This window comes from Malus domestica, chromosome 17, assembly GCF_042453785.1.
Source record: "Malus domestica chromosome 17, GDT2T_hap1".
Classification (NCBI taxonomy): domain Eukaryota; kingdom Viridiplantae; phylum Streptophyta; class Magnoliopsida; order Rosales; family Rosaceae; genus Malus; species Malus domestica.
Window position 1 is genome coordinate 13,173,141 of NC_091677.1, and position 10,752 is coordinate 13,183,892.

At 38.5% G+C, this 10,752-nt stretch overlaps 1 protein-coding gene across 2 annotated transcripts; it reads left to right on the top strand.

The window, feature by feature from the left end:
* Position 1: 1 nt before the first annotated feature.
* LOC103405207 (D-3-phosphoglycerate dehydrogenase 2, chloroplastic-like) lies at positions 2–5,042 on the top strand. 2 transcript variants are annotated; one of them, XM_008344180.4, is made up of 5 exons: positions 2–1,181; positions 3,028–3,404; positions 3,598–3,708; positions 3,808–3,903; positions 3,984–5,042. In XM_008344180.4, exons 1-5 carry the CDS (start codon positions 533–535, stop codon positions 4,650–4,652), a joined length of 1,902 nt encoding a protein of 633 aa, XP_008342402.3. In that variant the 5' UTR covers positions 2–532; the 3' UTR covers positions 4,653–5,042. The 2 variants fall into 2 exon arrangements, with proteins under 2 accessions (XP_008342402.3, XP_070672668.1); XM_070816567.1 differs by having other exon boundaries at positions 282–1,181; positions 3,598–3,712; positions 3,812–3,903.
* Positions 5,043–10,752: the final 5,710 nt, after the last annotated feature.

Below are 10,752 nucleotides of genomic sequence, written 5' to 3' on the forward strand. Positions count from 1 at the left end.
TATTGTTGAGTTGAGTATACAAACTATATGCTATTGTCTTTCACGCATTATATGAATTAAAAATATTTATTAAAGGCTCAACTGCACTTTTTACTAAAACAATTTTCAACTGCTTTTAAAATTGTTGTTTGAAAGCCATTGCTTTTAAAATAAGCAGAATATTTTATTTTTACTATACACTTTTTACTGCTTAACTTTAAAGTAAAGTAGCTTTTTAGTGAAAAATAAAAAACCCAAACTAGACGTAAATGTAGTTTTGCAACTGCAACCGATGATTTAGAGGACAAAAACTGCAGTGGCTGTAATTAAAAGTAACAAATTTTACTCTCCAAAAAAACATACCTATTCTTAGTTATTTTGTTTTTGGAATAATATCTATTCTTGTTACCTAAGAAAAAAAGTTAAAAGTTAAAAAATTACCCCAAATTGGGTTAATTAAAAACTCTGCTTTAAGATCCCAGAAACTTGACACCAACCCACCACAATCACACAGTTTCCTAAAAAAGAAACACAAAAACACCTCCCAGCTTCCATGGCTTCCTCCTGCATCAAGGTCATCTCCTCCTCCGCCTTCACCGCCTCCCCTCCGCCGTCTCAAACCAAACCACAACCGTCCATACCCTACCTTCTTTCCTTCCTCCACGCCACCTCCCGCCCCATCTCCTTAAAACTCTCCCGTTCTCGATCCCATAATTCGCATTCCCATTCTTTTCTCATAACCAACGTTATAAAAAAAGCCGAGTCATCATCCGACACATATCTTTCCAAGTCCTCCCAGCTTCCCAAGCCAACGTCCTCGGATTCAACTCCGACCGTCCTGGTCACCGAAAAACTCGGAGAAGCCGGTCTTGAAGTCCTACGTGGCTTTGGCAACTTGGAGTGCGCGTACAACCTCTGCCCTGAGGAGCTCTGCGCCAAGATCTCGACATGCGACGCTTTGATTGTTCGGAGCGGCACGAAGGTGACCAGGCAGGTGTTTGAGGCCGCCAAAGGGAGGTTGAAGGTGGTGGGAAGAGCTGGTGTGGGAATAGACAATGTGGATCTGCAGGCGGCCACGGAGTTTGGATGTCTGGTCGTTAATGCGCCCACGGCAAACACCGTGGCTGCAGCAGAGCACGGGATAGCTCTGCTCACTGCCATGTCACGAAATGTTGCACAAGCTGATGCTTCCATCAAAGCTGGTAATTAACACATTTAATTTTTGTTGTTATATTACTTTTTTGTTGTTGTCAATTATCTGCAAATTACATGTATTAGGCAAGGACAGATTTTGGTAGGCCAACTATTTGGGTTCATTATTGGATTTGCGAAGTGAAAAGAATCCAAAAGGAGAAAAAGAGCGTCTAAAAATCACTTATCTGTGAATTTTTAGCAAGAAGGAAAATTCTAAATTTGTAGATTTGACTTTCAATTAACATAGATCAACAGTTTTTGTGGTTTGAAGAACCCCGACTTGCTTAGGGATATTTTGTTAGAAGATATTCATAATTTGTCTATGTATTGTCATTTGAGGATAGGTCGTTCGGGACACTCTTTGCCCTTTGATCGGGTTGAAAGCCCCAACAAGGTTTTATCGAGGCACATTGTGCATAGTATCCTCAGTTTGTGCATGTTCTGATTTACTTCAATGAATATCATACATTTCTTAAAAAAAAAAAAAACTTTCGATTAACATAGTATAAATTTTAGTTGTATGCTTTAGTTGTCGATAAATAAATATTTACCATTGGGATCAAAAGATCTAAGCCTTTTTTTCTTTTCAATACAAGTGACTTATTTTCTTCTTCTAACAAACTATATTATTAGCGTTTAGGGGGATGTGAACTTAGCCTTACAATGTGCTAGCAATAATGTAGTTCAAATTTGCCTTTGACGAGAATCGAACCTAATACTTTTCACTTATAAGTGAATAAGAATATCATTAGACCGTAATACTAAGTGGCCAAAATAACCAATATTAAGAGATAGAGATTCAAATTTACGGTCTTAGATATAAAGGCGAAAGCTCTTAATACTTGCAATCCCCTTGCAGGATCAAAAATCTAAGCTAAAAGATAGACTTGGTGGGTTTATTTTCTCACTTGAGGAAAATAATTTGCAAAAAGTAAACATTGTTGGGTTAAAGTTCTACTGATTTGATGTCACATAGCATGCCGGGGTCGGGTTTCCGCTTTGGTACTTTATACAACTCTTTGAATTTTAGTGGGTGTGCATTGAATTTATACGTCATCCGTCGCTTTCTGGGTAGAAATATGATTGTCCTACGCAACAAGTGTTCAAACACGACTCCGTATATCTATATATTTGCATATATATATATATATATATATACAATTTGAATGGATGATGTTCAACCGACACATTCCAGAGGTGGGTGCACGTGCTTCACATGTGAGCATGGCATGCAGGAACAATTTTATTCCAAAGTAGAACAGGAATCAAATTCCGACAGGTATATTTTATCTGCTGATAGCTAGGAATGAAGGGACCCCTTTTGATTATCAAAGACAAAGATGACTGGTTGAGGTTCTGAGGAAATCTAGCACTGTTAATGTACCCTGACAGAATTTGATCGGGTTTCTAATCGAGAAATGATTTCCGCACTCTCGTTTTAATTTCCATGCAGTCTTTAGTTTCTTCTGACTTTGGACTGAATAAATCAAAGGAGAATTACAGGTTGGAAACAGGAGGAGAAATGTAGAAGTAAAAATGTTTGAGTACGATTGTTTCCGGACTAAACATACAGAATGATGAAAAAGCCTTAATTCCACTAAGATGTTGGTTCTGCTAGGTGAATGAGAGGGTTGCAATTACCATAATTTGTCAGATCATTAAATTTCGCTAATTTTGCTCGTTAAATCGATCGCAGAGAATTTTAGTTGACACATATTGTTTTAGTTTTGAGCCTTTCAAGAACATGTTGACACACTTCCTTTGCGCAAGTGTCAGGATGGACTGCATATTTCCCTTGAAGTTCTACTGCTATATCCTGCAGATATTGCTAAATTTGGTGCCGGATTTTTGCAGGCAAATGGCAACGAAACAAGTACGTTGGCGTCTCTTTGGTTGGGAAGACATTGGCAGTAATGGGATTTGGAAAAGTTGGATCCGAAGTTGCTAGACGTGCGAAAGGCTTGGGAATGCACGTTATTTCGCATGATCCTTATGCCCCGGTTGACAGAGCACGCGCTGTTGGTGTGGAATTGGTCTCTTTTGAGCAGGCAATTGGCACTGCAGATTTCATCTCACTGCATATGCCTCTGACTCCTACAACATCAAAGGTGTTGAATGACAAAACATTCGCGCAGATGAAGAAGGGAGTCCGAATCATTAATGTTGCCCGGGGTGGAGTCATTGATGAGGATGCACTAGTGAGAGCTCTTGATAGTGGAATTGTTGCTCAGGTATGATCCTCTAATTTATGTCAAAGCTCACCATGTTGAACATAGAACTGTATAAGCATGTTTTCGAGGCACAAAGCGATTTCCGCACCCCACTTTTCTCCTTCCGCATTATTCTATTGAGGGAGAAACATCATTAGTATTGTTTTCATGTATGCTAAAATGCGGTTATGTTTGTTACATTGTTTCGGAACAGGCTGCACTTGATGTGTTCGCAGAGGAGCCTCCATCCAAAGATAGCAAGCTAGTGCAACACGAGAATGTCACAGTCACACCTCATCTAGGAGCCAGCACAAAGGAAGCGCAGGCACGTTTAATTTCTCCGATACCGATCAAAACTTTATCGAAGGATATATCTTTACATCCCTTAACTCATCGAATTCTGCACGAAATGTTATTTTTCCAGGAAGGTGTTGCCATTGAAATAGCCGAGGCTGTAGTTGGAGCATTGAAAGGTGAACTTTCTGCAACCGCTGTCAACGCTCCGATGGTCCCTCCTGAGGTATGTTTGTTTATTGATAGAAGAGGAATAGCAAGACTCGCATAAGATTAGTTAAGCTCACAAATTTTTCATGTTCTCAGGTTCTGGCTGAGTTGTCTCCTTATGTAGTGCTAGCCGAGAAGCTGGGGAAGTTGGCTGTACAATTAGTAGCAGGAGGGAGTGGGATCACATCTGTGAGGGTGGTTTACAAAACAGCTCGCGACCCCGATGACTTGGATACCAGGCTTCTCAGGGCCATGATCACTAAAGGCATCATCGAACCAATATCTGCCTCGTTTATCAATCTAGTCAACGCAGATTTCGTTGCAAAGGATAAAGGCCTACGCATAACCGAGGAAAGGGTAGCTATAGACTCATCCCCTGAGTTCCCCGTTGCTTCAATCCAGGTACACATTACCAATGTGGAGTCCAAATTCGCAAGTTGTGTTTCCAAAAATGGAAACATAAGCATTGAGGGGAAAGTAAAATATGGAAAGCCCCATCTGACATTGTTGGGATCGTTTGGCGTGGACGTGAGCCTCGAGGGCAATCTCATTCTGTGCCGGCAGGTGGATCAGCCAGGCATGATTGGGCAGGTGGGGAAAATACTTGGGACTGAGAATGTGAATGTGAACTTTATGAGTGTGGGAAGAACTATTCAGAAGAAGGCCATAATGGCGATTGGAGTGGATGAGGAACCGAAGGAGGAGTTGCTAAATAAAATCGGAAAGGTGCCTGATATCGAAGAGTTCGTGTTCCTTAAGCTATAGTGAAAAACTAACGAGAAGGCTTCTGGTGCAGAAAATTACAATCACAGTTGGTTTAAGTTGTGTTCTTCAGCAGTAAACAAAGAGGCCGGCCAGCTCTGCGTGTCCCTGGCTGCGCCGTGAATTTAGTTTACATGGTAATGTATTCCGCGCCAACGTGTATGATATGCCAGAAGCCGGGGTATTCAGAATTGTTGTTTTAGTTAGTTTTGGCAATTCTTTACCCGCATTCTGTCGCTGTTGTTGTTGTTCGATTGTTGTTGTTGTTCGATTATTGTCAGTGCTGGTGTAGTAGCAGAAGTAGTTCTTCTGCTAGTATGTGAACTTATTTGTACTGTTGTAAAATCGGCGGTATGTGTGTAGTGGAATAAATAAAATAAGACATAATATTTACGAGGTTCTTCTACAGTCAGTGTGACTAGAATACGTCATTGGGGCAGTAGTGGTACTTTCATTTATAATCTGTAATAATAGGAGTACAAATACTGAGGCTCCACATAATCTGTCTCCAGTGCCTCCTATGACATCCCACATCACCCAGGGGAATGAATCATGTAAGCCTTATATGTATATTGTCATCTCTACCTAGCACGAGGTCTTTTGGGAGCTCACCGGTTTCGGGTTCTATTGAAACTCTGAAGTTAAGCGAGATCGCAGCAAGAGCAATCCCATGATGGGTGATCCATTGGGAAGTTATCGTGCGAGTTCCCAGAAACAAAACTGTGAGGGCATAATCGGGCCCAAAGCGGATAATATCTGCTACAGTAGAGTTGAGCCCGGAATGTGGTGGGAGCCCGGGCCAGGATGTAACACCTCCTCCTTCTGAGGTTCTGCCAAGTAATGTATAAAAATTTCCTCCATTATGCCTGAAAACTTTTATTCTAGCTTGTTAGATATAGAAACCCATGAAAATTTATGGTTCCATAATCAATAAATAAATAAGGAAACGATGAAATATTCTAGTTCCAAGAATATAAATCGATGAACCTTTTATTCCTCCATTATGCCTGAAAACTTTTATTCCAGCTTGTAAGATATAGAAACCCATGAAAATTTATGGTTCCATAATCAATAAATAAATAAGGAAACGATGAAATATTCTAGTTCCAAGAATATAAATCGATGAACTTTTTAACAAATAAGAATAGTGTTGTGCTAAATATAATAAAGCATATACTTCTGGATCAAATATCAATTCATCTTTATCCTCACGAAGATAAATGATTCTTCTTAGTGTCTAAATATTGATTAATCATTTGAGTATTCAACTCATAATTTTCAATCCATATGGTTCTTTAATATCATAAACATCATGGATTAGATTTGGTAATCTATTAATAAATTTTTATTTCCAAAATGGTTGATTACTATCTTCTCTAAGCATGACTCTAGACATGAAAACATCTTTATACCATCTAAAATCACTTAGAGTTGGGCATCTTAAATTACTAAGTTGATCATGGATTCTGGAAGTGACATTACTAGGTGTCCCTATGAAATGTTCTATAATGGTGAAAAATAATGTGTTAATTGCATCTAGGACTCCTTGTCCTATATGCTCATCAAAAATGGGAATTCCTTCCTCATCCTTTTTAACTGCATTTTTTATTTCATTTCTTGATTGTTCGGTGAGATATTTTTCCTACTAGGAATGAAGCATTCCTATAAATCCAGTGACCAGAAGATCGACAACTTGGGATTGACTAAGATTATGATTGGTAATATAACTATTAGCAACCATGAAGATATGTTGTAACTTGTTTAAAGTTCTTGTTCTAATAATCCTTCTATATTCCATTCATAGAGTTTGTCAGATAAAACTAAGAATTGGTTTTGAATGTTTCTTTCTTCAAATTGAATGTCTGGAGGTGTAGGTCTTGGATAACAATTCTTGGTAAGTGTGGTTGGATTGACTCTTCTATTTGTGATACGTTTGAGTTCAAGATTTTGAAAAGCTTGTTCTACTTTCCTAATGAAATCTGTTTCAGTTTCATTTTCTATATACATATATAGAAACTTTATAGTTTCCACAAATGCTTTTGAATTGATTTATGCATATCATGCCATGATTAAATAACGTTATAAGAAATGTTGTACTGTTGTGAAATGCTAAAATAATCCTATGGGATGCGCAAGTAAGTTTATTATGTTGATTAGAATTATTGAATCATTATGGCATGCTTATATTTATGTAATCTCTCATCATTGCTGCAACCCGGTGTTAGTGCTCGCCCAGAATCAGGGCCAGTTTTTCACTTGTATGTTCACCTCCGCATCGCACGCTCGCCTTGGATCCAAGTAGGTGCCAGTCTTGTCGTATAGGTTGGATTAGGTAACTCCGACTCGTAGGTAATCGCGAATAGCTCCAGTTTTCACGTGATTATATCACTAGAGCGTATATTATGATTACACCTAGTCCTGTCGTATATGTTGCATTATGCAACTCCAACTCGTGTGCTAGCATAGATTGATGAGCATCAATTTAGTCGTACAAGTCGCATTATGCAACTCCGACTTGTGTGCTAGTATAGATTGATTAAATACCTGATTTTATTTATATTACTGTTGAGATATTGTGATGTAGCATACTTCTAGATTTACTGTTGATTTGCATTTGATTTCATACCTATATGTAGTATGATTTCTAGAAACTATACATGTTTTACGGCGAGGAGTTAGTATGTTCATAAAATAAATGGATTTTATAAACTTTTGTTTTTGCCCACTCACCCTTCTGTTTTTCGAACATCCAGGTCTTAGATAGTTGAATTACTCTGTGGTGTACGAGGATTAGCCGGCGATTCTAACGTATCCCTGTTTAAGTGTAGGAACTTATCATATCGTGTATTAAGTACTTACTAGTTTCGACTGCACACTCTTTTGTCATCTATGCTCTGAATATTTGTATTCTATGGGTTTTATCCACTATTGCGCACTCACTTTATTAGTTTAAATAAGTTCTAGTTTTGGTTTTAATTTATTCACATTTTTTTACAATACTTCCACTTTTGGTTATGTCACATTTGGGTGATGGCCAACATGCCTCGACTCCAGTCGGGGTGTGTCAATGCAAACTGCATGGTAAACATATCCTCAGTCAAGGGTTCCAAATATTAAATGATAAATGGTGAATCCAATCCAACAAAAATTCCCAATTTGCGTTGAGACCTCATTTTAGTATGTTGTGGCAGTGCAATAGGCACATAGATAACACAACAAAAAATTCGTAAATGTGTAATGTTTGGTTGTGCCCAAACACGAGTTGTACTGAGAAGTATTAATGGTTGGCAACAAGTCTTAACCGAACTAATAATGCATCATGTAAAATGACATGTCCCCATGTAGAAACTGATAATTTCGTTTTCATGAGTAAAGCGCGGGTAATCAATTTCATCCGCTTAATAAATGCCTCTGCTAAATCATTTTGAGTATGGAAATAAGGAACATGGTGTTCAACATCAATGCCCAGTGACATGCAATAATCATAAAAAATTTGAGATGGAAACTCTGCAGCAAATATACATGGATTATATCATTATTTACATGAATCAAGGAACTTATGGTCCTTATTTAATTGTTTGTGGACTGAGAGTCTTATGACCTTTATTACAATTAAGTTGTGGCACTGCGACACTTCAACTTACTGTACTCATCAAGGAACTTCATGTCTGATCTTGAGGATAAGGGACTTCATGCCCAGTCTTTTTATATGATGATGATCAAAGAAATTCAGGTCCGATCTTTTTACATGATGGAACTTCGGGTCCAATCATTTTATATGATGAGAATCAAGAAACTGCAGGCTCTAATTTGATCAAGGAACTTCGGGTCATGTATATACTTATCATAACAAAAAAGTACAATAAATAAATTAAAGTAATATGCGGTAATTCCAACAATGGTGAATAAATTGTTTTTAAATAAATAAAGCTTGTGACAAAGACTTTAATTCAGCACAATTCACATAAACAAATAAAAAATTAAAGCAAAGGGTGATAATTCCCCCCACTGTAAATAAATTGTTTTTAGGATAAAAGATTGTTTACTACCCTCATGTTTCGTGGTTTTCAACATTTAGTACATCAAGTTTTTTTCGTCTTAGAGTCATACCTAACGTGTTAATTTTGGGACAATCTCATACATCCGTTAGTCAAACTATTAATTCTCCAGTTAATTGATGATGTGGCACCCATGTGGACAATGACTGGGCACCACGTGTCATTAAAGCGTCCACGTGGAAATTAAAATTTCAAAATAAAAAATAAAAAATTTGGGTTTCTTCTTCCTTCCCGACATTCCCTTCCTCCCTTATCCCTCCATTCTCTCCTCAAAACAAGTCTCATATCCCACAATGAGTCCGAAGCTGAGAACCCAAATATGCACCAACCCACCAAACTCTTAGCTCTGATTCAACTCCTCAAGGTGTGGATATATGCACCAACCTACCAAACCCCCACAGAACCCAGATCCCGCAACCGCCGGACTCGTTTGATTCAACTCTCAGCTCCGATCCACCATCGTTGACTGATCTCCTCACCATCGTATCCAGGACCAGCTTTCGAAGCCATTAACCATGGGTGTGCATGCTGGAGCATTTAACCACAAGGTTAGGAAAAAAGCTGGTCGTCAATGACAGAGATGGTGGCTGCGAAGTAGGCAAGCCGAGTGAAGGGAAGGGACTCGGCAGCAAGGGTTTGGAAGGAACTCGGGATTTGGTGGGTTCGTGCAGAGGAGAGAATGGAGGGAGAAGAAGGGAATGAGCGAGGGACGGACGGATGATTTAGAGGGTTTGGTGGGTTCCTCCCTGATTCTTGTTTTTCTTTTTTTGTTTTGTTTTTCATTCTCTTCTTCGCACATCCAGAGATTCATAAAAGCTGAAGTGAGAAGATTCCAAGCTGTTGCTTCTAACCTTTGCGAATTCAGGTACTCCTCCTTGATTATTCGGGCGATTTGGTGAGTGGGTTCAACAATTTGGGGTTATATTTTTCAAATTCTAAAGGTACAAATCTACTAGGTTTTGATCCAAAAGGGTTTTGGTTGGAATCGGTTCAAGAATTTGGTATTTCAAGTATGGATCTTCTCTTTGTGAACCCAGGTGGAAGAGACCCAAATCCTCCTAATTTTCCAGAAAACTATAAAGTTAGAAGAAAAAAAAATTCAAATAAACTAATTGGGTTTATTTTGTGAACCCAAAAAAATTGGGGTCTCTTTCGAGATGAAAGAAAACGGAAATGGAAAAGGAAAATCAAAATGAAAAAGGAAGAAGAAGGGAAGAAAAGAGACAGAAGAGCAGAGAAAAGGCCAAGAACTACAACAGCGCCGCTGTGGCGGTGGGTCCAGGATCTGGACGCAGAGGATAAGATGTCGTCGATGGCGAAGATGGTGGCTGCGAAGTAGGCACGCCGAGTAAGGGGAGGGAACTCCGCGGCGAGGGTTTGAAAGGAACTCGGGATTTGGTGGGTCGTGCAAAGAAGAGAATGGAGGGATAAGGGAGGAAGGGAATGTTGGGGAGGAAGAAAAAGACCAAATTTTATATTTTTTTAATTTTTAATTGGGAACTTTAACGAAAAGTACCCGGTACTATTCACTTTAACGAAAAACCACATTTTAACACTAAAAAGTCAATCCTGGTACTATTCACTTTACCCTTTATTTTGTCCTTATCATTAAAACTCAAAGTTTTCAAGCCCTTTTCATTAGTTTTCCTTTTTTAATTTCCACGTGGACGCTTTAATGACACGTGGCGCCTAATCATTGTCTACATAGGCACCACGTCATCAATTAACGGGAGAATTAACAGTTTGACTAACGGATGTATGAGATTGTTCCAAAATTAACACTTTAGGTATGACTCTGAGACGAAAAAAACTTGATGTACTAAATGTTGAAAACCACGAAACATGAGGGTAGTAAACAGTCTTTTACCCTTGTTTTTAAGTAAATGGAACTTGTGAAAGGGCTTTAAATCAACATCATTCACATAAATAAAGCAAAAACAGAAAAGGGTTATGATTAAGTCTCCATCTTTTTTTTTTCTTTTTTCTTTTTCTTTGTATGCCAGTTCCTTTTGTTTTCATCCCTTTTACTTTATTTTATTTTTATA

Coding starts and splice junctions, on each gene's coding strand:
- LOC103405207 (XM_008344180.4), top strand. CDS start 533: ATGGCTTCCTCCTGCATCAAGGTCATCTCCTCCTCCGCCTTCACCGCC. Junction 3,405..3,597: donor ATAGTGGAATTGTTGCTCAG/GTATGATCCTCT, acceptor GTTTCGGAACAG/GCTGCACTTGATGTGTTCGC. Junction 3,709..3,807: donor CCAGCACAAAGGAAGCGCAG/GCACGTTTAATT, acceptor TTATTTTTCCAG/GAAGGTGTTGCCATTGAAAT.